This window comes from Haliaeetus leucocephalus, unplaced genomic scaffold (assembly GCF_000737465.1).
Source record: "Haliaeetus leucocephalus isolate CR32 unplaced genomic scaffold, Haliaeetus_leucocephalus-4.0 Scaffold656, whole genome shotgun sequence".
NCBI lineage: Eukaryota > Metazoa > Chordata > Aves > Accipitriformes > Accipitridae > Haliaeetus > Haliaeetus leucocephalus.
This window is the reverse complement of record NW_010973092.1, coordinates 3,525,516-3,551,085: the sequence shown is the minus strand read 5'-3', so window position 1 is coordinate 3,551,085 and position 25,570 is coordinate 3,525,516. Positions and strand designations below refer to the sequence as shown.

Sequence of the window (25,570 nt, the reverse complement as noted above, 5' to 3'; positions counted from 1 at the left end):
GGAACCAGACCCCTGGGGTCGCAGGATGATGGGCTGAGTATTATTTTGCTGGCAGTGCTTGCCTGCTCTCCAGCTCCCGGGACTCTAGTGGCTTCTCCCCCCCCTGCCTCCCTCTGGGAATTTCACATGGAAATGGCTGTCGGGAGTGACAACGTTAGGACTGGATTACCATGGGCATCCATTCCCTGCTGCTGCAAAACAAAGGGCAGGATACTCCGTTACACCCTTGCATTACACCTTCGAGATGGGGGGGGAAGCAAAATGCTGCTCCGACAGCGAGAAAGAGCAGCAGTTGCTGGGCTCCAGATTTCCCCAGTCTAGAAAAAAATCAGTGCTGGGCTTTTTTTTTTAGCAGAGAAAGGAATTCCGATTGCCCATATCTGACACAGGGAGGATCTGCTGGGTTTAGGTGAAATTTTTTGTTTTGAGTAGGGAAAAAGGGAAGTTTGGAAGCAAAGGGGGAAAGTGGTGCAGAGCCCATGGGGCAGCACCGACAGGGTGAAAACAAAATCAGCAGCTCAGGTGGGACCAGCGAGGTACCCGCTCGCTGCTGCCGGGATGGAGACAGGGGCAAATTAAAGCAATTAAACTAGGGAGGTACATGGAGCTGTAAGGCTTTTTAAGGCTGCTCTCTTTAGGCAGATGAAATATAGTCATCTCCTGGAAAAAACTACTTGACATTTCTCCAAAGGAGGGCAAGCTGCAAGAGGGAGTTGTCTAACACTGGCGATACGAAAGGGACTGCAGTCTTCATCTGTCCTTGGCAGTCCGAACGCTGCTCTCTCCATCTCCGACTCTCACACTGGTGGCCCACGTGGGAAAACATCGAGGGCAGGGATGCTATCGGAGGGAGAACTGCTCGGGAGGAGCACACCCGTCTCCGCTTTGCCTTCTGGTGTGCATGTGGAGAGATGCTGTCCTGATTAAAAAAAAATCTGGCAGTGTCACCCCTTGCTCCCCTGGGATGCGCATCATGGCCACGAACCAGGTGTAACCATTAACGCTGCCATAAAATGAGCTCTTCATTCCACTCACATCGCACTAGCGAAGGCAAAATGTCCTCAACGGGCTTCAGTCCGAGGACAAAGCCCTTCAGGCCATGCCTGCTGTCTTGCCACCAAAGAGAGACGGTTCAGGCAGATGAGACACGGTGCAGGACAGACAGATGGAGCAACAAGAGAGGAAAGACCTCCGAGGAAGACAAGGCTGTGGGTAAGCAGCACGATCCCGCAGCAGCCCGGGAGGAGCAGCCTGGGATGAGAGGGGCATGTCGCAACCCAGAGGGGCTGCAGAAATCCACCTGGGATTAGCTGAGAGTGATGGAGCCACTAACGAGGATCTTGGAGAGGTCACAGAGAACGGCTCAGATTTCAGATGACCAGAAGACGACACACATTATCTGCCTTTAAAAATGAAACTCAGGAAAACCACCGAAACAAACAAGCCATCTCTGTGAACGCACGCAGAAAATAACACAGGGTAAGAACCACCCGACATGGGCTGGGACCTGGGTGGTGGGCGGATAGGAGAGCAGCAAATGGGACCCGTCTTGACTTAGCAAGGCTTCAACGATACCTATCAGGAGATGCTCGCCGGTGTCCGTGGGCTGTGCCGAGACCTCTGCGGGGCCGGGCTTCCTCGCACGGACACGGGGTACGCTTGCTCGGTCTGCTGAGTTTAACTCCGACGAAGGAGAAGTCACAAACTCTTTGGAGAGCAAGGCTTGAACTCAAAATGGTGTTGAGGCATTGAAGAAAGAGCTGGAACTATTGCAAGAGGCAACTCGTCAAGGATTACGGAATAGCACCGAGCTCGAGAATAATCAAATGAGCAAAATAACCCCAAGAATTAGGAAATTCTTCAGAGGAGGATCTGATGGCGGAAGTGAAACCCAAGCTGAAGGTGAGTGGGCAGTGCCAGGCTGTGGTGGGGTGTCTGATGTCCCCTCCGAAGCCTGTGGGCATGTCCCTGTGGTGACACGGGCAAAACCAGGGGAAGCCTGGAAGACGGTGACAAAAATGTTCACAACTCCAGAAAACACGACCTTTGATGGAAGCTTGAAATACATGGATCTGCTTAGTCTAGAGGAGAGAGGACTGAGAGGAAACAAGATAGTGGCCCCCCAAAATGTGAACGATATTGGGAAAGGGCTGGTACCAGAGCGGGACAGAGTGGGATGGGGACCTGGGAGGGACGACCTATACCAGGCATTGGCAGAGCTGCCCCAGGACCCCCACAAACAAGGGCTCAGGGAAAAGCAGAGGGGCATGTCTGCAGCCTGCCCCATGCCCCGGCAGCCCCCAGGGCTCAGAGGTCTGGGATGCAAAACCTCACTCGACGGAACGCCGGGAAGCAGCGCCCGCAGGCAGCCCGCTGTTCAGGCTGGCTTTACATGGGCACCGCCAGCCCAGGCAGTGCCGAGCTATCACTTTTCAGCTGGAAATAGCACCGGCATGAACCCTCAGCTGGGGAGCAGAGCGCTTGTGAGTCCAGACTGCGGTTAGCTATCAAAGACAACTAAAGAAAGATATTCCACACATAGGGGTTTTTCCCCCCCCTCTTTTTTTTTTTTTTTTTTTTTTTTTTTTTTTTTTTTTTCCCAAGGATTAAATCAACTCAACAGCCCCCTTTACAACTTCCCTTTTGATGTGTTCAGACTCATTAAAGTTTCATTTCTTTCTCTGTTTTCCCCGGGGGAGGAAGGGGAACGTACACAAAAGTTTACTTCAGAAGCGGGGTCGGCAGCTGCAGCAGCAGCTGCTGTTGCTGTGGGACAAGCGGAGCCTCCGCCGGCCTCCGTGCCTTACCCAAATCCCTCGGCAAAACGCGTCCTCCCGCAGCCGCCCCGCTCCCACGCACAGCCCCAGCACCACACCGGCACGATGCTTTTGCGAGGGTTTTTGCAGGATGCGCGCCCAGGGTCGCATGCCACAAAGGGAGCACGAGAGCTGCAAAGCTCCTGCAAACCCTGCAAGTTTTCGGGTCCCACCCTGCGAGTTTTGGGGTCCCTTTCCAACCTGCCCGCTTCCACCCACCGGCAGCACCAGCCTTTCCCCCCACGGCTTCGGCCATCGCCCTGGGATAATCCCTGCACATGGTGAAGTTTCTTTTCTGCCCGAGCAGCTGTTTAAGTGTCTATTTTAAAACTCAGTTCCCTATTTTAAAATAGCTAATGAGACACCGATCTAGGCCGATAGACATCGTCTCTACAAGATCCAGGAGATGCCTGTCTATTCGCTGGGCTCCTTTTCCCAAGCCCCGAATCTCAGCATGCCCATCACGTTTCCAATACGCACGAACAGCTTGCATGGTAAAGAGGGAAGTTTTTAATTTAAGGGCCAACTCCTGCACCCCTGCCGTGAAATACCAACGGCACAGCCACGTGCTTCTAGATGGAGATGCATCAACCAGCCAGGCAGAGGCTGACGTTCTGGGTGATTTTCTGTTGGTATTTTTTTATCCTCCCTTTGATTTTATCAGAACTTTTTAAAATTCCCCGAGCAAAAGCAAACAAGGAGCTGGCCTGCCTGGCACGGCTCCTCGCCACTGCCCGAGAAAAGCCAGGCGCACCCAAGAGGGACTTTCAGAAATCAACTTTCAGAAATCAACCGTGGCAGGGTGCGGTGGGATGTCCCCGTGCATCCCCTTTACGCGCTCTCCGAGATGGGGTGCACCCCACCGAGGCAGAAAGGACCCCACGGAGAGGTCCAGCCCTAGGGGATCCTGCAGAAGGGACCCCACGGAGGGGACCCCGCTTGCTTACCTGACCACGGGCTCGGGGATGGCCTCGGCGCTCGCCGGCACCTGGACGCCCTTCTCCCACTCCTGCCTCCAGGGATCGGCCAGGACGTAGTACTCGTCGGGGCTCAGCTGGAAGGAGTCGGGGATCTTCATGGCCGTTATCAGATCCGTCCGGAAAACCTGCGCCGGTTTCCAAAAAAAAAAAACAAAATCCAAGAGGCAGGGTGAAGGGGACTGGCAGAGGCTGGGTGCACGCGCGGTCGGGGAGGGGGCCCTGGGGAATCGGTCCCCAAGGGACAGCGCGGCGAGTGCCTGCGCCCCCAACGGTACGGCTTCAGGGTGGTGTTTTATGTCACCTCCAGGGTGAGATTTGGGCAGGAGAAGAAGCCACGCAGGCAGGGATGGACTCTCCTGCTTGGCCAGGCAGCGCCGAGAGTCCGAGCCCCTGCGGCTGCAAGCCCTGCGAGGTGCCCCAGCCCGGGCAGACGTGAAATCCAGCCGCAGGGTGCAAGCCTGGCCGAGACATACACCAGAAAAGTAGTATTAAACTAAAGAAACAACAGGCTGCTTTCTCTTAGGGGATCAATGTTTTCAACACAGCCACACGAATATCTACTCCAAACACCGAGGGGTGTACAGCGACTGGGGGCTTCTCCACGTTCAGCCTTACTAGGAGAAATAATGTTCTTGACATGAATGAAGCTGGGGGAAACACAGAGCCACCTCACTGCCCCGAGCAACTCTGTGTCCCCATCATGTCACCTCACTGCCCCGAGCAACTCTGTGTCCCCATCATGTCACCTCACTGCCCCGAGCGCGGACAGCCAAAAACTGAAGGTATCCATCAGGGCTCGATTGCTCCAGTGGCGACTGCACTCCAAGGAGCAAAAGGCAAAATAAAGCTAGGCTGGGTTGCGCTAGAGCTAGAAAATATCCAACTAAAAGGTGATCTAGGTGCCTGCTTAGACATCCACAGCCAAACACACAGAGATTTTTCCTGACCCAATACATCTCCTGTGAGATCGACACTGGACCCCTCCTCTATGACAATCCTCCAGCCCCTCAGACAGTAAATGGGGTCATTCTCCATCTCACTTCTGGCCCTGCAGAGTCTTCCCCCAATACACCACAATGAAAAACTCATTCCAAAAAAATCCCTCACGGTAAATAAGGTATTCCTTCCAGAGGGCTGCCTGACAGCAATGACTCGAGCAATCCTGCCTCTTGCAGCATAAAAATAAATTGTCAATGAAAATGGATGATGTCTCCTCTCTACCATCTGCTATTAGCTGAAATGATAACCGATGGTGCCAGCAATCATGCCTGGACACCATCTCGGTCCATCCACTGCACCCCTGCTACTTCTGTGTTACCTTCTGGGGGGCCAAGATGGATCAGGTGTTTTCTTCAGATGCTGTTTATCTGTTCACAGAATCTATTCTCCAAATGAGTATTGCTTTGTCAGAAGCACAGTAAATGATACAATATGGTTTTACACTTTCGATATACAGTTAACATGCTTTGGAGAGTATTTGGGAAACCAAATCGGCTGAGATGCAGGAAACTAGACATTAACTAAGACCACTGAGACCAGTATTTAGGTCAGTTTGTTTAATCCTCAGAGTCTCAGCTGCTAACCCAATTAGAGTTAAATACAATACATAAACAACCTTTTCTATGTTGGGACCTCTCTGAATTTTACTGGCACTTTCCTCCTGATGCATCTGCTTGGAGACATTTTTGACTGCATCTATATAAACCTGATTTGAGTTGGCCAGACACAGTCTCAGCACATCCTTCAATAAACATAATTAACAGCCTACATATTACAGTCAGAATTAGGCTCAGTTTGAGAAAGATCGGCTTCCTTTAAGTCTCCATGTGCTACAAATGCACGGTTATGGATGCCACAGTAACCTTTTACTGTGTTGCCAGTGTGAGAAATTAAAAAGAAAAAATTAAGAAAAATGTTAATCAAACACGAGAAGGGATACGTGAGGTGTCCAAGTCCTTCCAGTGCCTGCACACCAAAACAAGCGAAGTAACCCCGCTTTACCTTGTTTTCTAAAATACAGTGTACAAACACACCCCCTTCTTGACACCCGCCCATTGCCAGGATCACAACTCGGGCAGACGACATCTCCGTTACCCAGTGCTGGTGCCCACCTCCGATGAGGACAACGCAAACCCGAGCGAACCTCCCCACCCCGGACCGCTCTGCTTTGGGCGACGAGATGCTCCCCCCGTGCCTGGACCACGCGCGGTCGAGGGCAGCGTCGGGGGCCGGTGCCACCTCCCTGCTCCGGCCACCTACACCGGGGCAGGAGCGTGGCAGCACTTCTACGCTGCTCCATTTGCAAAACCGTTATAGAAAACGCCGTTTTGGAGACACTCGGCCTTGGGATTCGTGGGAAAAGCCAGGTAGGAATGGTTTCCAAAGGTGCTGGGCACCCAGCAGCTTTTCAAAACTCCCCAGACCGGACCCTGCTGACACGTAAGTGCCCTCCACCTCCCTCTCCGCCAACTCAGCTGCATCCCGAGGACACCCATTTCAATGCCGAGGCTGAACATGCCATCAGGAGCAGGACATCACCATTTCATGGCATGCAAATCTAAACAACTCCTCCAGGAACCCACCCAGCACGGTGCCGGCAGCACAGGGCAGCGGGCACGATCACGCTCCTGCCGCAGGGCACGACCAGCAAAAGGGGACGTGGGACTACCCCTTCCAGGGCAACTGGCCCCCAGAAAAGTCCAGCCGTGTCGTTAACCTGCCCTGAGCAGTCTGCCTCCCCTCGGGGGGCTGGCACCCACCGCAGCAACACCCTTTCCAGAGCCTTACCCCAAACAAGAATCCCCGTTTTCTTTTGCAAAGTCAGCACCGGGCGACAGCTTGAGAGGGGACGGGCCCCTTCGCTTCGAGGTTAACACCAGGGGTGGGCAACCACGGCGGATTTATGTCAACGCCTGGCCCATCACCTTCCTCCTACCGATGAAGAGGAGCCTGCACCGTGTCCTGGAACCAGTCCGGGCAGGAGCTGGCAGCACCACTGGGGAGCCCTGGTCCCCCCCAGGGCTGCCGTCCATGGGCAGGAGGTAGAACGGCTCCATCCGATCCTCGTGTCAGAAACTAAACATGTTTTGCTTTGCTGATAATTATTACTTAGGTCATTTCTTTAGTACACTCAGCTTTTTGCTGGGGTCATGGCTTTGGTGGTTCAGGCGTCCAGGCAGCATCCCACGGGCAGCTGGCCGTGCATCCCACACCACTCACCGCTGCTCCGAACCAGCGGGACCAGCCTCACCAACGCTTCGCAACATCCTCAGCAGATGCAAAACCCTCCGGCAATCCGCTGCGCGTACCTCACAGCCTCCGCGTTGGAAAACGCAGCAACGGCATCAGCCCTCGGTGTAATTTCTCCCCTCTGCATGGTGTGGATCCCAGGCTCGTGTTTTCCTGCATTAAGTCTTCCCCAAATTCATCCCCTCTGGCTCTTCAGCTCACATCGGCGTAGAAGCTTAGTTTTAATTTTAAGCCAAATAAGCACGATTGTATCTATTTCCCTGAAGATGATAAGACACGTCGCAGGCTGGATTTGCAATCTCGCTACTTCATTTATTTAGTCCTTCTTGGAAAACAGATAAGCTCGCCCATCCAAAGGCAGCACGCACGCACGCACTTTATCACAGCGATGCCTCTGTCTTTTCATGAAGAACTGGAAATGCTCAAATTATTAACTATCAAAGCAGAACACTTTAGAAATGATAGAACGGCACAGAAATTGTAAAGGAAAGTAGATCAGTTGTCTGGAAATCTCCCAACAGCTAATACGCTCAAATTGTAATCTAAATGTCTTTTTGTTTTGAATTGTCTGGGATTAGGGTTGGCAAAAGACTCAATTATTCTACTCAAACTCTTCTGAATTATTTATGAAAACCAAATAAAGGATAAATTGGGCACTGATGAACCGAGGACCTGGCGGTGAAGAGAAAGTTGGGTACCACAAAACAAGCAATTTTCCCTCAATAGGAGTGTTTACTGTTTCTCCCCGGCCGCAGGAGCTGACAAATTGTCTCCGAGGCCAGGCTGCTCCGCTCCCCGCTCCCCCCGCCACCGCCGCAGCCCTGGCCAGGCTCCGTCCTCCCCTTCCAGCCCGGCAGTGGGATCCAGTTTATTGCCTATTGATCTGCCGGCAACGGGGAAGGCCAAACCGAGACGTTCGCTTTATTACCTCTGCTTGCTCGGGAACCTCAGGCAGGTTTCAGCGATGCTCAAGAGATGCATCGCACCGATGCCCAGGGGCCAGCCTCACCCTTCGCTATGGTCAGCTTTAAAGATGGGGAAAAAGAACGTGAAATTGCAAACTCCCAAGACATTTTTGCCTTCGTACTGCCAAGCGAGAGGGACCAGGAGTCGGGGTCGGCGTGCTCGTGCAGCCTCGCACCCCAGGCAGAAGAAAGGCACAGGGAGAAACTCTGTCTCTTGGTCCCCACTGATCCCACAGCCACAAGGATGAGCCAAGGAGAGTGTTTCACGGCAGGGCAGAAGGAAAAGGCAAAAAGAAGGGAGGTGCCCAATGATCCAGGAGCTGCAGCAGGAAGGTGAATCTGGCAGCTCCGGCCGGGGGCTGCACCTCTCGCTCCCCATTGCCAGCCCTGGGCACCCACGGCAAGACCACCCCCGGACCCCGCCACGGGTCCCGCTGCACCCACCACCGCCTTCCCACGCTGCCTACCGAGCACCAGATTATAACATGCAAAATGCAGGATATTACAGTGATGGATAAAGAGTAAGAATGGATAAAAATACTCCTGAAGATACCATTCCTCAGCACAAGCGTACCCAACGAGGCACGAGCTGCAAACCATCGAGTACCGTTTGAAAGCGGCAATCGCTGCAGCGGCTTCCATCACCTCCACTGCCATTCCCAAAGCAACCCAATGGCCTCACGTCTCGCCTTCCCAGCCAGCTTCCCCTGCTCACATCCATGTCGCTCATACACCAGGCGGCAGGTTAATTCCCAGTGTGATCACACCGACCTCCCCCCCAGCAGCTCAGGCCACCAACACAGAGCTCCTGCTGCTCCAGCTTACCACCAGCTGTGTGGAGAAGCTGCCTGACACAGTCCCATCCACATCTTTTTGTGTAGGAAACAACTTCTAGGCAGTTCTTGCTCCCTGGACCGAAGAACTACTGGGCAGTCACAGGCTCGAGCTCACCCCTCCTGTCCCAGGAGGGTCCAGGATCCAGCCGCCCTGGGGCAGCTCCCTTTTCAAGGTCTGTAAGCCTTTAAGTTACCCTCGGCACTCACATCTCACTGGCCGGGCAAGCCTGCGTTACTGATCTCTACGATTTCCCCATCCTTTCAGCCCACCAGTTTGCAGTGTTGGACTGACTGCCTCCCCAGGACAGCTGGTCCCGGCGGTCCAGGAACGTGAAAAGTCACTGGGATACCAAAGCCATCGCATTCCCCAACGATACATCAATATTTTTTGTTATTTCTGTAATCTGCTGTTGTGAAGCAAAAGCTGTGTGGATTTCCTCTCTAAAAAAAAATGTAAAAAAACCCCGAGCTGATTAAATATAACACATCTTCCAATTTTCACAGCCTAATGCTTCACTCCACTCCAGCCTGGCGTGGGAAGGATGCGCCTGTGGTTATGGCAGGGACCTGCAAGGCAGGGGTTGGATTCAGCTCCTCCCCGAGCCACCAGCACCTCGTACATCGGCCGCTCCACCTCGCAGATCTGCCGCTTCACCCGCCAGACGCAGCCGTTCCGTCGTTCCCTGCACCCTCAGACGGCTGCAAGGTACCTCCAGGAACTCTCCCGTGGACCAGCATCCATTTGTCCAACACCTGGAGAACCTCAGAGAGAAACACCTACCCCTGGGAGGAGATGCCAGGGCACACGGTGCCTCGCTGCGAGGGGAAGGGCGACGGGCACGCCGCGAGGCATCGGAAACGCCGTGCTCCCATCCCTCCCTTAGCGAAGGACTCGCAGGCTGTGCCGCTTTGCAGCAGCGTTCCTCCTCCGTCTCTCCCCCGCAGCCAACCAGCCCCTCTCCAAGCCTCTCCGCCACCTTTCTGTGCAATCCTCGTATCGATTTCCAGGTTCTTTGACTCGCTCTCAAGCCCTTCTAATAAAGTGACCCTGCAATCTCACCGCCATTCAGCTCCCACTTTACGTGCTCTGTCAAGGACTCAGCTTTTCAAGCGGCTGCACTGTAGCTCTGAGCCTGCCAATTATTCCCTTAGCCCCAAATACCGACCCGAAAACACCGAATTCAGATCCCGCGGTAACAACTTTCCGCTTGTACGAAACCACCTCCTGGGCGAGAGCCAAAAAGCTGGATCTGTTTTGGGGCTTTAAATCGAAATGAAAAGAAAAAAAACTCATCTAGCACTGGTTTTAATTAGCTTTTAAAAGAGCAGCCAGCCCCGCGACCGCCGCGCAGGACCCGGCACGGCCGATCGCACCCGACGAGGCGGCACGGCCTCGGCATCACCCAACGCGGGTACGCGGCCGGGGCCGCCGGCTCCAGGCGCCTGCTGCAAACCAGCGCGGGTGAAAACCGGCTCCGATGGGACCAGGCGGCTCAGCCAAACACAGATGGGCTCCAGCAGGCTGGATCCCTGCTCACGAGGCTTTCCGAGTCAGCGGGAATTGTGTTACGCATTTTCCCCTGCGTTTGCACCCAGCTGACCTTGGGGCTTTTAGACCTTGCTCTTGGGGCAGCAGGACAAGCTCCATCCCTCCTCCCTGTCCTGGGATGGGATGCAATTTTGTTTATACACAAAAACATCTGTATCCCTGGAAAAGTTTTAGCAAAAAAAAAAAAAAAAACTTTCCAAAGCACTCCACACCGCACAGCACTGGTGCAAAATGTAAAAGAAACAAAGCCCATCATTCAAAATCAAGTGCATGGTGGAAGGGAGAGGGTGGACAGGAGAAGTGGGAATGGGCTGGCCACAGCCTGCATCTGAAATCTCACACGTGAATCTGTTCCCTCCTATAACCCGACAGATCTGCCATCCTCCCCCGAAGCCCTCGCATCCGCAGCAGCGATGCGGGATCTCGCACGGACGACCTCTCCGTAGCGGGCGCAGGCGGCTTGGCGCTCCGAGCATCGCTTTGGAGGACGGGCAGCAGCGGGACACCGCACAAGGGACGTTGGAGTGCTTTTTGACACTGAGATAACAGGTTTTCTTTAGGTTTCGGTTCAACACTCTTTCCCCCCCCCCCCCCCCCCGCAGTCCTGGCAGTCGTGTCCCGCGTACCCCTCTTCCCGGCCATAAATCCCTGCCTCCATCCACACCGAGAGCAGGGGAGTCTCCGGCTCTGCCTCGTTTGCAGGGCTCCCTCCTCGTTTCCAGCTAGCACTATTAGCCCTTCACTCTCTCAAGCATAAAATTGTTTGCTGTAGCTCATGAGTCACAAGGATTTTTAGAGAAAGAGAAAACAACGGGAACAATGGGAGCCCTGGGAGTAGTTTTTGGTTGTACAAACTGTCTTCGTATCAGCTTGAGCTGGTACCTCTGTGGGTGCAGCCCTCGGCTGCCCAGGCAGCTCCCCTCCAGCCCCCCCAGCCCTGTTTCCCTGCCGTTATATCACATTTTTCCAGCCCTTTCCGAAACGAGAAGAGTGGCAATATTCAGTAGCAAGGCTCCAAAATGCAGCAATGCCTGGTGTGTATTTGTAAGCAGTGATATTATCTGCCTGTGGGGAAAAAAATACTTACTCTCGTGTTCATTTGGGAGCCAGCCTGCTATCTCTTTATCTAGTCTTGTTTCCTCTCGAAATGCTGAATGTTAAAGATTCAATGAACAACAGAATTTAAAATAGGAACAAGAAGCATTTTTGTCTGGCCCTTCTCAGCATTCAGAAGACAGTGATATTAATCTGTTATCCCCACGCCGGCCTGGGAGAAGTGACAAAGCCACCGCAGTCAAACCTTTCAACAGAGACGGATTTTCTCCTCATCCAGCCCAGTAAAAGCATGTCCAGTCTTGCTTGGCCATATTTATAAAAGCCCTTCTTCAAGCATGGAGAGCGCAGGGACTAAATTCACATTGCACTGGGCCATTACATACCCATCGCAGGGAAAAAAACCAAGATCTAATGTACTAAGAATTACTTTTTAGAAGGGAAACAATGAGGATGTTTGTTAAAAGGGTTAAATCCTTGTAAAGAGATATAAAAAGAGATCTTTCAAAACACGGAAGTAGTATCTAAACAAGGCAAGCACAAAATAATGTAAACTGTATAAATTTGTGGTTTCCCCTTCATCTTGAACCCTGCCTGCAGCTGCGGTCCCCTGGTCTCCAGAAGGTCTGGACCGAAGGAGAAGGGCGATGAGGATGTCCGGTGAGATGAGCAGCACCCGCAGAGGAGAGCCGAGACTGCGCGGGGCTCGTCGGCTTAGAAAAGGGACGGCTGGAGGGGTGTCAGGCAGGTGGTTTGCACAAAAAAGCAGGTTTTTAGTTTTTTTCTCCTACAATATATCCTAGCAGTGTTAACTCATTGCAGGGTAGTGTTTCGGATCCCAAATAGTTCAGGAGCTAATGACTAACGCACCGGCTAAGGCAGTGACTCAGAGGCAGCATCCGAGGGAGTCCCCAGGCCACTGATGGCTGGGAGCTGGCGGATAGAACCGGCGACTATCATTACACCCTTGCCTTGTTCTTATATTCTCTCCTTAGACACTGACAACTGTTCCCTGTCAGAAACAGGAGAGAGGGCTTGATGACTGCAGCCTAACCAGCAAGGCTCGCACTCGTATCCCCAGCAGCGCTATAGCTGGGGGCAGGATTGCACCAATACGCCACTAAAAGAAAGAGAAATCCGTACTTCAGGCACATCTTATTCCCCGCGGCAGATTCAGCATCCAAGACAGGGAGGACCTGAGCGAGCATCCCCCTCCCTCCATACCGACCAGCATCTCCTCGGCCGGCAGCACCCGAGGATGGGTACCGGCCACCCCGCTCCGTTTGAAGCCAGGCTCAGAGACACAACGAGCTCTAATGAGATTAATTAGAATGACCAGATTGGTAGACTGCTATCACCGCGGATGCACGAAGCTGCTGGCGGCTGCCCACGTCCATCCCCTGCCTACAGGCAAAGGCAGGGCAGGAGAGCCGTGCCCATGCCCGGAGAACCATCGGCATCGCGCCGGGGCTCTGCCCCGAGGTCTCTGCTGCCCAGACGTGGGGCAGGGGAGGACAACTGTCACCTCTGCAAGGGAGACAGCCCAGACGGAGGCCTGGTGCCTGGGACACGTCAGGCAAGAGCCCGGGCAGAGCCCCGTGACAGGCACAGATAAATATAATCGCCCTCCCTGGCAATGGCCCCCTTCGCGGATGTTTACAAACAGCTCAGTACTTTTCCATGTTAAGAAGCTTGTTTTTCCAGATGCCTTGTATAGGGTGGTTTTTAATGTGTATAGTTAATCCCTTCTCACAGAGTCTTTCATAACAAACATCACCCCCTGACCTGGCTAATGACTATGTAACACTAATGCTTTTAATTTTTTTATCTCCTGCTCGGGTTGTCAGGGGGAATGCGGACGGCAGCTCGCAGAGAATCGGGGACGTGACTTTGAGAGGGGCAGGAGAGCTCAGTGGTTCCCCACGCACACAAACCCCCCCGCTCCCCCCAGCCCGTCCTCCAGCATCGCTGCCCCTCGGGACGTGCCCGAACCCTCTGCACCTGGACAGCAGCTCCGCTCTTGATGGAACTACAAGCCATGTGTCAACCTGGAGTTTGAGTTACTGTTTGAAAAGGCTTGTCCAGCCCCAAAAAGTCTGGGGCAGACTGCCCTGGGGGGTTCAACATCTGATAAGACATTCATTGTGCTCTCCCAGTTACCCTCCTGTGGTTTCCATCCTCAACGGGGTAGCAAAGAGAAAGGTACTTCACTATTTCGTGTGAAGTAGTTTGACAGTGGCGTGGTTTGTTTTACACTTCTCAGTACTTGCTCCAGCGGGACACGATGCCCATCCCAGTCTGCACCTGAAATCCTCCAGGGCTCCTTGTGAGAAATCCCATGGGATATGCCAAACTCCACAGCATTTCACAGATGACGGGCAGTGGATCCCACACATGGACCAGACGGGTTCACCAGTGCTCAGGGCAAGAGCAAAGTTGGGTCACTCGTGGAAAAGTTTGGAAGATGTTGTCGTAGAGGAAATCCGTAAACCGGCGCTCACCGGAGTGACCTCCAAACCATGACCACACACCGCTACGGGTCTCAGACCTGCCGTGCGGGCAATCCTGCGCCCAACCCCAGGGACACACTCTCCTGACTCCTGGGTTTCAGCTGAATTCAAGCAGAGCTGGATGCCAGCAGCCGCGGGGGAGATGCAGGGTACGGGGACTAAAGCTGAGATCTGGACCGCTCTCATCTGCTCACGTTCCCACCACGCTTTTGTAAAAGATGGTTTGTCAGCTTGAGCATCCTGGCCAAACTCCAGCTTGAGTAATTACACATCGCCTCCCCGAATTCCCCCGGAGTTTCAGTTCAGATATGCCACCGGGGTCCACTTTCTGTCCCAACTGTTGCTAAGCTGGGCACTGTTAAGCTTTTGCTCCACTTTATTTGTTCCAGAGCTACATTTCACTGAGAACCATCCTCTGGACATAACAGAGCATGAAGCAGAGGGATGAGCCTGGCCTCTGCAAGCCCCACATCTGACGTCTCCCTGGGTGCCGTGGACTAAGATCTAGTTTTCGCTCCAGCTGTTGTAGAGCGGCAAAACTTGGATCCGGGTCTGACCATCCTTCATCAAGTGCAGAAGCATTTTCACTTAGAGTCTTGGACTTATATCCAGTAACTTCATTAACAGCCAGGTAAACTCCTAGCTGGCTGATAAAGCCAATTCGTATTAAAGACAAAAGTGTGTCTGTACCAGTGATGCAGAAAGAGATCTCCCGACACAGGCTCTCTCGGAGGAGGATTTTACAGGGTGGCACGTATGGCACTGTTGGTGACGCATGAGTCACATCCTCGTGCATCTAACCAGGTCTAACGCCAGGCATCTCCGCGGGACTCCTGAAGACACCTACACGGCTAATCTGATGCCTTTACGGACGCACTGGGCACAGGGATGGGCAGTTATTTCAGAGAGGGAGTAACGGTGTCCCAGGAGGAGGAGATGCCCTAAATGGTTCAATTTTTCAATGGGGGATTCAGCTCACAGAATACACCCCCTTGCCCATTTCAAGAGACAGATCTACAAGCAAAAAATGACATTACCAGCCCTAATGCACAACTTTCTGACAGCCTTGTCAGCAGCCAGTGACATCTGCACCCCTGGTCTTTGCTCACTGGAGTGTTTCCAATTACCTCAGCCGGTAATAACAGCTTTTCAGCCCCTCTCTTTACCCAAGGCACAAACAGCTCGGACTTTTTAAGCTTCTGTCCACCGCCAACACGTTAGATATATCGATGTAAATCTGTCAGAGCGGTAAGAACTAAGTGCAGCTGTAATTCAGGCAGTGACCACAGGAAAACCTCAAAATCTCTACTCAGCTTGACGCAAAGGGGGGATGTTAAGAGAGGTTTGTGCTTACTGGGCCACAGCCTCAGGCAAGGCGTAACGTGGGGGCTTGGGAAGGAGTTTACAGCCTGCGAGCAAGCATTGGCCATGCCAGCTTCACCTGCTTCTAAACCTAGCTCCGTTTGACTCCGGACCCCGGTCCAGAGGAAAGGGAATGTGAGAACAATGTCCCTCTGGCTTCGCTCACGCTGCTCTTGAAATGAAGACGACCACCACTAAACCCTGCGGTTGCTACAACAGCAGCTCATGCCTGGTATAGTTTCCACGTCTAGTGGAAACGTATCCAAAGCACGTGAGGGAAAACGGGGCAGAGCATCGTACCTTCCAGCACGGTCCTCGGGAAACACCTCTCATCCCAGACCCTGCACTGCAGAGCGGGCAGGGGCAACCTGGGCAATGTCCCCCCCCGGGGTGGGCAGCGCTGCCCGTACCAGCTAGGAGCGATGGAAAACCCTGCAGCAAGGTCAGACACCGAGGGTCTCAGCTTAACGCCCTTGAGGCCCGCGACAGGAGGAAACCAACACAACATAATCTGCAACTCAGCTGTGCTGTCTCTCATTTCACGGCTCTCCGTACCTCCCACTTATTCACGGGGAGAAGCCTCCATGCCAGCAAGCCACCCTCGCCTGGCATCAGCGCTATGACCCGTGCCATTAACGAAAGGGCATCCAGGCAGGCACCCAAAACAAGGGAACCTCAGCAGGTAGCCACCCCGATGCTGCAGGACCTCCCAATGCCACCAAACACAACCTCTCCCCACTTCCATCAACAGGGATGGAGTGGGCACAAGGACCCCCCACCCTTCATCAGAGATGCCCACCGGGTACCTCCGCCTGCTCCCTCCCAGCAGAGCCGAGCACGAGGCTGAGGCTGGCTCTGCACCATGGGCTCTGGCTTCTTGGAGGATTGCCCTGTCCTGGCACCCACCGGCCACGGCCAGCCGTGGGCACGCTGGTGGCCACCACATCTGGGCAAGCACGGCCCCGGGGGGAAAGCTCTCCTTTGGCAAAAGCCTAAAAGCCCACCTACCTCAGAGGGCTTCTTCTCCTTCTGCCGTGACCAGGTGGATTTGGTATTCGGAATTTTGGAGCATCTGGAGGCGGACGTGGTGTGACCTGCAACGAGGCAACAGAGACAGGTTACCTGGAAAAGAGACAAAGTTTTTTCCGTGTCTTTGTCACCAGCCCCACTGCTGCTACTACAGCCTCAACTAACACTTTGGGTCAACGCTAAGAGGCAGTAATACCTTGACATGGCACTATTTTTGTGCACGTCCCAGGGTACTTGGCCAAAATAGATGAACATCACTTTCCTGCTGCTATAGATGAAACAGAGGCCTCTGAAATTTAAAAACACTGTTTTCAAATGCAGACATCAGAAATGAGACACCCAAAGTCACAAGAAAGAACAGCTTCTAAGAGGGAATGAGCCAGGGCTCATTCCTGGAATCAGGAATCTATTGGGATCAGGAATTAAGGAGGTAAGGTTAAAAAATTTCTAACAAGGATGCTTAAAGACAAGCATCTGAACTGCTCGAGGACTTCAGACCCCCTGGTCAAAAATACTGACCAAGTTGGGTGAAACTCTTCTGCCCACACCAGGACTAGTAATTTCCACGCCTGTGTGCAGTTCAGCATCTAGTGGGAACCACGCAACAGGACACATCGAGTGAATGCACTTTACACTTTTCAGTAGTAAGACAGCATTTGCTTTGGGATTACTTTACTCTGGGAGTATTACGAACGGACTCTCATCATCCCGACTGGAGCAGTATCAGCATCACCACTACCACCTCCACAAGGCAAGGGAAGCTAACACCTGAAATGTGCTGGGACCATTATGTTATTAATCTCTATTTCCAACCTGTACGTGTTACTATCACTTAAAAAAAAAAAAAAAAAGCTGTATGTATTTGGTAATAATAAACAATAAACTAATTATTGGAATCTTTTTAAAATAATGATGACAGTTGGGTCTTCTGCATAGCAGGACTCCTCCAGGTTCCAATGTATAAAAATGCTTTTGTCAGGGTGCAACAAATTCACTATCGATAGGCCTATTTAACACTGATTTTATCCTTGGATGGCTGAATAAGAGGAAACACCACTGTGCACATAAGCAACTGCCAAACACGATGGAGCCATGCACGCAAGGACTTCAGGAGGGGCTCTGGCCAGGAGCTGAGCTGGCACAAGGGACCAGGGCTGTCCCTGGTGCAGGACTACCGTGCTGGGAAATGTGCCTCCCTCTGCCAGCTCAGGCAGTTGAGTCCCTCATGAGCCCAGATAAATCTCAGATGCCTGATTTTGCTTGCAGGGGAAGAGGCACTAGTTCACCTTGCACTCTTTTACTTGATAAAGCCCCTTTCTTATACTTCGTAAAATCAAGACCAGGTCTGATGGCATCAGTCATTCCCGAAGGACAGCTATTTTTCTGACTGCAGTGTCAGGCTAGGTGTCATTCAAGTGGGCTCCACGCAAATGCATTTTTTTTTATCGTTTCAGTACGTAACAGGACTGCGTAGGCAAAGCCTACAGCAGAAGTCCCTACGCTGCAGCCGCCGGGAAACGCCGCTTTATTCGGCAAGCTGCTCAAAACATTGCAGCAGCAGATCCGCAGTTTACACTGAGAGATCGAGTCACTACTTTCCACCTTGCCCCCTCTTCTCAAGCTACAATGTGGTGCTACAAGTGTGTAGACTTAGATAACATGCCACTACCATCCTTCCCTGGCAGAGGCATAAAAAAGAAGGTCATCACTTTGTTTACAATTATCCTGCAGGAGAGCATTTGTCAACAGCTTAGATATCACCTGCAGCATAAATATCCAAACCCAACAGAGATAAGGCCATGTCGTTTAATACCGTGATTAAAGATGCCTTACCCCCGAAAGGCAGAGAAGCCAGCGAGCGCGGCTCGGCTTGGTAAGCCTTTGAGCATCTGGGGATTAGGAGACGGGAAGTTTGGAGCACGGCTTCCAAAACAAACCCCTTTCTGAGATAGAGATGTTTTATTTTACGAGAAGCCAGCAGTGTTGACAGAGCCTGAAACGCTTTCCATAGGCACAGCTCAGCCCCCAGACCCCCCCAGGGCTCCAGCAGAACGGGGGTCCCCTCCAGCAGCCAAACAGCAGGTTCCCATCGGCAGCAGTGGTGCAAACTCCGCTCACGCTGACAATTTTTTTGGCTAAAGCTGTGGGAACAGCAGCCAAACCCAGCAAGATCAGCCATTCCATAACCCCCTGTAATCTCCCCATCATCCTGTTAGGAAAAGGCCCAGAAGTTTAGTGTCTTTAGCAAAAGGCCCTTTCGTTCTCGGATATCCAGCAGGCAGATCCTGTAAAGTGTGGAGAGCAAATTCCCAGCACGGCCCAGATGAAATTACTGTGACATTCGTAAGAAACCAAGAGCAACTAGTAGGAAACTCCGGAGCCCAGACAAGGGATTAGACTAGTGCCTCGGGGGTACTGAACACTAAGGCACTGTGGTATGTCTGCAGTGGGTGAAACCCTGGAATAAGTGGGAGAGGAAAGCGCTCTATTTATAGCCAAAATTCAGCACACTTGCACATGTTTATTGTTGAGCACATGCTTCTGTGCTTTCCTCAATGAGGATGAAGTGAGGTAGATGTTGAAAAGCAAGCGTGGGCTTGCAAGCTTTGCTGGCTTGAGCCTTATCCCTTTTCCCACGTCACTCTTCAGCTCGCAAGAAGGGAACAAGGCGGCTCTGGTTTTACCCTGACTCCAGTAAAAACTTCCCTTTCCCCCAGTACAACTCAGTCAAGAGCTAACTAGTCTCAGGCTGCAGCTCACAGGAAAGGACAACTTGTCTACAAAGGGTGTTTGCTTCGTTAGCAGATTTGCAATCAACAGCTCTCCCTCGCCCAGACTCCTCACAGGAGGGAGACACTCTCATCAGTTAAGAGGAGCCACAGCCGGGCGTTTAAATTGGTATCAGCTTGTTGCTGCATTTCTGACAGACCCAGCCCCGCGCACAGTTCATTGTGCAGACACTTCCCAGTAAATGCAGTATCCTCCACTCTTTGCAAAGTAATTATTCAAGCGTTTTCCCTGCTGGAGGTGAATTGCTTAGTTATCTCGTTCAAAGCCTTGAATTAAAGGTCTTACTGTCAGTGGTGTCTGAGTTATCACTGCTGATCGAGTACTTGCGTCGTTTTTCTTCCATCTGTAACAAAAGAAATTGAACATTACACTTAATGCCTAGGAAACCCATCTCAGCACCAAATCACTGCTATCTCTGAACATCCGCACGCCGTGTTATCCCAGCACGAGCCAGTACTTACCCTCAGGACAGACAACTACCCAGGGGCTTAAAAAAAGGAAGAGAACAATCCTCACAGGGCTTTTTTAAAAAACTTTAAGGGTATCGGTGTCTCTCCACCAGCTTTCCCCACTCCGAGGCGGTACAGCGAGTACACTTTCATCACTCAGCTCTGCATGGCGATTTGCCTACGGGGGGATTCGCTACCAACTGCCTCCCTCTCCCTCTGCAAGAGCATCGTCACCGGAGGATGCCCCACCACGGACCACGGCACTGCTGGACGGGACAAAAGACGTGAACCACCCGTCTGGGCTGCGAATTTGAGAGGCACGCAGACAGAAGAATGGAAACTGCGCGCACTCTCAGTATGTCTGCAGGGGGAAGTCCGAGCATCCCGGAGCTGAAGAGGACCCCCGTGTACAATGAGACCGGGGTTTTACCCTCTGACTCATCTTCCCACTCAGGCGGTATCTACTTCTTTTAAGACTTCTGGTATATCTGTCACACAGCCAGCATGCGCTAGCCAAGCCCGAAGCACGCGTCCCATCACCCAGGGCTGCTCTGCCTGCTTCGGCGCAGCCGTGCAGCCCCCCGCCAGCACCGCAGCTCCCGGGGGGGTCAGCGAGCAGCTTCTGCCCAGCTGCTGTGACTTCTCCATCCTCTCAGAGACAAAACCACAGCAGTTGGGTACCACCTTAGGAGGACAGGAGAGCCATTTCAAGCTTGGCTGCTGATTTGCTTCGTGACTTTGAACAAGCCCCAGAACCGCTTGAAATCTGCAGGTTCTCCTGAACTCACCCCTCAAGAACCAAGCACTCCGAGCTGAAAGTCAAGTACCTGTACCAGTAGGTGGAAAGGGGGAAGGAAAGGGGGAAGGAAAGGGGGAAGGAAAGGGGGAAGGAAAGGGGGAAGGAAAGGGGGAAGGAAAGGGGGAAGGAAAGGGGGAAGGAAAGGGGGAAGGGATTTTAACTTTTGAAGACCCCAGTTTACCAATGTGGCTGGGGGCTGATCAATGTGGCCCCCAATACAGGGCTTGGGGAGCTCTGGATGGAAAGGGCTACCCACGGACCAGACAACTATCCAACAGGCTGCGAGCTAAAATACACCCACAGAAATCAACATTAATCTCGTGGAAATCTTCCTAGTACTTTCTGAGATATTTTCTAAGAGTCCAAGGTTGTTAACATGGCATACACACTACTGCTTCCGCAAACGATAAGTGGGAATGATAATAAAACACTGGTTATGTGTGGGTTCGGTCGCAGCAGGTACTAGCAGCACACAGACTGGATAGCAGGCTAGAGCATGCCATTTCCCCCCAAACAACAGCAAAAGTTCCACATAAGCATATAAAACCCTTGCAATGCCTATATTTTACAATATATGTGCTATGTTTTATCACACCATTATAAGGGATAATCCTACAAAGTATCGTAAACATTTTAACTATCAGTGTTGTGGTAATGCATTGTCAAAACATGATTTAAAACATTCCTCGAGAATATGGCAATATCAATACTTTCCCCCAGTGATTCAAGGGGAAACACATGTTATTAAACCAGCCTTGTTCCAAGTAGCCATTAGATTTTGCTTGGGGAAAATGATATTGAAAATAGCTCTAACTGCAGTTTACTTACTTTTAGTGGAAATTCTACCTGAACCTTTTTAAACTGGTTCCTACTGGTCTGAAGTGGTGAACAGGCTTTCGGAGCACAAAGCTGGAGCTATGCTTTTATTGATTCTGGAGTTCCTAGTCACAGAGATTAAATAAGCCAAAGTCAACAGGGAAAAGAAACACCTGAGCTGAAGCAAAGGAACGCTACTGATAAGCAGTGGCATTTCCAGTGTTTCTCATCTTTGCCTTTACAGCAAGACAGTGTCGTTGACATCACTCTCCTTCCAAGGGAGGGAAAAAGGTATATGATGAATGCGTAGCACAGATGTCAGGATGCTGGTACTGGTTTTGGCTCTAATGTATATATGTGAGAAGATGCACCAATCATCCCCTTAAGCGAACTTGGTCCCTGCACCCTGCTCCTGTCCTACACCTACCCACACAACACACTTTCAGGCCCTCACTATATAACAGCATGAATTTATATTCATACAAAAGTGGTTCACATTGCAGGTAAAATAGTGGCCCTACTTCCGTAAATCATTTTGCCGCTGTTTGGCAGGATCCAAGACAGCATCCTCTGAACCCAAATTGCATTAAATTGCTCTGAATGAAATTCTGGCTCTAGCCAAGTACAGACATCTCTGAACACAGCAGCACTCAAAGGCAACCACTGCCTGGGTAGGGGATGGCACGCAACAGCCCATAAGGTACCGTGTGCCTGAAGGGAGCGAAATTTGGGGCCAAAACCACAGGGCTCGACCAGCCCCTTTCAGAAAATGGTTAACTTCCAGGCAGTGCAAAGAAGATGCTGTTTTCTGAAGGACTCATCTTCTTGAGCAGCCAAACAGTAGTAAACCGCATGGTACTTAACAGAGGAATTTACTGTAGAAGAAGGGTAATTGGGCCATTTCCCCATCTGGAGCACAGGGTTATAAAGTCTGATGGTGGCTGGGGGAGGCTCCCGACACCCCTCCGGCACCCAGGGCAGGGGGGGGGGACCCACTGCCCACATCCCTGGTACTCCCAGGGCCCCAGCTCCGGCCCCCAACAAGCCTCGCTGGGAGCAAGCTCTCAGGAGCAATTCACTTGGTGTACTACTAAGCAATTTAAAGTCTCCACAAAACACTGCTCCAAAATTAATCTTTTGTTTACGTTAGAAGCTAATTTCACCTTTAACTGACCCATTCCCCGCATGGCATCATTATTAAAGTCATAAACAAATACCAAAAAAATTTGTAATACTTTGAAAAGGTCGCTCTTAGGTCAAACTTGGCCCAAAATCTAGCTTTTACAGAGCCAGAAACCAAGAGAAAGGTTTCTATGTATGCTTGCTTAAAAAATTCAAACAGAAACAGATGTGGGTTTCTTTTATAAACAAATGAACATCCCCCTGAAGTGTCTGCAACTCAAATCCACAGGCATAGCCCTGCGCTAATGCCTGGAAACCCAAAAACGGAATTGCTTGCAAACTAACACATGTTTAGCATTGCCTTTGTTCAAGCTGAGAAAGGCGGATAAATGCTAAACCAAGGAAGATGATGGCCCTCCATCAGCCTAAACAAATGTAAATCACTAGAGCCTTGGACAAATTAGCAGCAGGATTGGCGGTAAAATTGAGATGATGGCCTCGGGCTGCCTGGTCCTGCCTCCCAGCAGGGAAGGGTTTGAAGAGGACCTTTTGGAGATGCAGTTTTGCCCAGTCCATGCAACCTGGGAGAAGCAAAGGCAGCAGGTACAGAGAGATGCATGTGCCCAGACCCTGAGCTCCTGTCCCACCTGGGCACACTCCTCGCCGCCTGGGCCAGCCGCACGCTAAACCAAAATGCCTCCTCCAGCCTTCAAACAACTCCTCACCCTCTGCGGACCCCCTCCACGATCCCCGCGCTCCGGGGAATCCGCTGACGTATCCCAGCTCCCTGCAAAACTCTTCCGTACGTCAAGTCCACGTGGGATTTTGGAGCTCCTGGTGGCATCGCAGCACCCTGCGCAGGGGCCGTTCGCGAGAACGAACCGTTCTGGACCGTGGCAAGCAAACTAGAGAAATTCATAACGTGCCTGTGCTCGCTGCTGGCTTCCACAGGGAACAGGCACAGAAACCTGCGTAAGTTGCAGCAAAAGAAAAAAAAGTATTTGGTCATCACCTCTTCCCAGCGCTCACCCGCACGTTAAGGAATGCGCCGTGCTCGGTCCCCCTGCGCCGTCACCTCTGACGCCGTGACAGTTGAGCAACACCGGCTGAATTATGTGCTCTGTTTGTGAGCTGCAATGAGACTGCAGAAAAACCACTTCCCTGTTTGTTCTTCCAGCCCAGAAATAGGAACACAAACAGAAAATAGTGCCCCCAGCGGCATGCACACCACTCCGGCCAGCCCGGACCCCCCCTGCTCCCACAGACACCCCCCCCAGGGTCCCTGAGCCCCTGTCCCATCCATCGCCTGCGCCCGGGTGGATGGAGGCGAGGGGCTGCTCTCCACGCTTTAACTATTTCTTTGCTCTGTCTAGGAACGCCAGCCAGTTGTTAGAAAGCATAAGAAGAAGGGTGGAGGGCTGGAAGGTCCCAGCCTTTATACCGTAGGGGGGTTGTCCTCGTCGGATTGCCTTTTCTCATTAACGATTTTGGAGCCAAGCGCTGCTATAGGAGGCTCTGAGAGAGCAGCAGCATCCCCCGACGCAGGCACAGCCCCAATTTCACAGTAACAGAAGAACAAACTTTTCGCCCAAAGGATGCGCGTCAGCCGTGCCAAGAGACCGCCAGCAAATCTTGGTGCTCAGCCCTTGCATCTCGGGGGAAGCCGCGCTGCTCTGCTCTTAACCTCGCTGGTAACCCTGCAAAGTGGAAATCCAGAAAGGCACGATCCTGGTACCCAGGAACACTCGTTTTCTGGGCAGCAGGAGCCTGTCCCTGCCAGCCAGGGCTCGCCTGCCCCTCCGCCTCCTCCACAGGTTGCTGTCAGCTCCAGCATCCTCAGCAAAAACTCAACTGCCCAGGTGAAGAGCGAGCCATTCCTCCTCTTCTCCACAGCAACTCTGCTGGCTGTCTTGGCTCCCTGGGGCAAAATTTAATCTCATTTCAATTTAAAACAAAACAAGCCCTCCTTTACTTCCTGTGCTTTGCCTTTTTCCACATCTACAAGGGGTTGGGTTTTTTTGCTTTACTACTCACAACTGTGCTTGCCTCTTCTGACTTGTTACCCTCTAATTATCCGGTTTTTTTCTTCAGCAAGCCCAGACAGAGCACAAGTAATCAGAAAGGTTATTGTGGGCACTCGGGGCCACCCCTGCCTTCGAGCAGGAGGGAGCGGGCAGGGACACAGGGCACAGCTCCTCGCTCGCAGTCGGCTGCCCTGTCCTGCAGGTCTCTGAGCATCCGCAACTCGAGAGGAAAATCAACAGCAGCTATGGGCACTCCAATCCTTGGACCAAGTACGCAGAGAAAGGCAAAGACCAGACCTTATTTGAAATACCTCTGCTTGAAGACCACCTACCCACCAACTTTCAGAACTTGGCGTCAAATGCTATCAGCAGCCCCCAATACTTCAAATGAATTGCGTCTCCCTGCCTACAGACCTAAAATGTACCCTCCCATCCTTTGCTCCAAGCCTTCATTTTTGGACATCAGCCTCAATTTTCCTAGGAAAAACAAATTTAACCTTTGATTTAACCTTTCCGCAAGCTATTTTTACTTCTATCTCAAGCTTATTTTAACCTCAGTAGCCAATAAATGCTTAAAGGTCAAACACCATTCCTAAGAGCCGGGCTCCTTACCCTGGGGAGAAGGGCTGAGATCACCAATTCCCCCCCCCCCAAGCAAAATCCCCTCTTAAGAAATGTCCCAGCGGTAGGAGGCTCTAGGCTCAAACCCTCAAGTAAACAATTTTCCCTGTGGGTGCTGAGAGAAGGAGCAGGGAATTTTCCCTGTGCATGCCATCCTTCCCACTCAAAAAGCGCTCAGGATGTACAGGTATGGAGGCAGCTATTTTATTTTATTTTTTTTTTTCCCCTCCTTATTGCACCCGAGGTTGACAACTCAGCCCCTTCTCCCTTTTACAGCTCTTCCCAACTTCCAGGTCGCTGCCTCCATCCCCAGAAGCGGAGCAGCCCCCCGGGGGGGGTGGGGGGTGGCAGGTAAGGTGCTCCCAGCCCCGCATCCCAAAAACCAAGCGCCTGCCCCGCTCCGCAGCCGGGGAAGGGGCCGGAGCGGCCGCGGGGGCGGTGCGGGGTCCCGCTGCCCCCCCCCCCCCCCCCCGGAGGGGGGTGGCCGGTTTCCCGGGTCGGGTCCCGGGGGTGGGGGGGGGGGGGGGGGAACCCACCCCGCGGGACCCCCGGCAGGGCCACGGCGATGTTTTTCGAGCCCGAGGCGATGCAGGGTGGTAG

At 52.3% G+C, this 25,570-nt stretch overlaps 1 protein-coding gene across 5 annotated transcripts in view; it reads right to left on the bottom strand.

Moving 5' to 3' along the window:
• Positions 1 to 25,570, bottom strand: part of JADE2 (jade family PHD finger 2) — an 82,949-nt gene that overhangs the window by 56,547 nt on the left and 832 nt on the right. For 2 of the 5 annotated variants that reach the window (XM_010578848.1, XM_010578852.1), the window contains exons 2-4: positions 19,425 to 19,482; positions 16,329 to 16,414; positions 3,764 to 3,921 (exon numbers count right to left, since the gene is read on the bottom strand). In XM_010578848.1, coding sequence (XP_010577150.1) covers positions 3,764 to 3,921; positions 16,329 to 16,414; positions 19,425 to 19,482 — 302 coding nt within the window. Of the gene's footprint in view, positions 1 to 3,763; positions 3,922 to 16,328; positions 16,415 to 19,424; positions 19,483 to 21,215; positions 21,302 to 23,050; positions 23,294 to 23,354; positions 23,374 to 25,570 lie in introns of those variants that run through there. The other 3 variants (XM_010578849.1, XM_010578851.1, XM_010578850.1) reach the window with 3 other exon arrangements.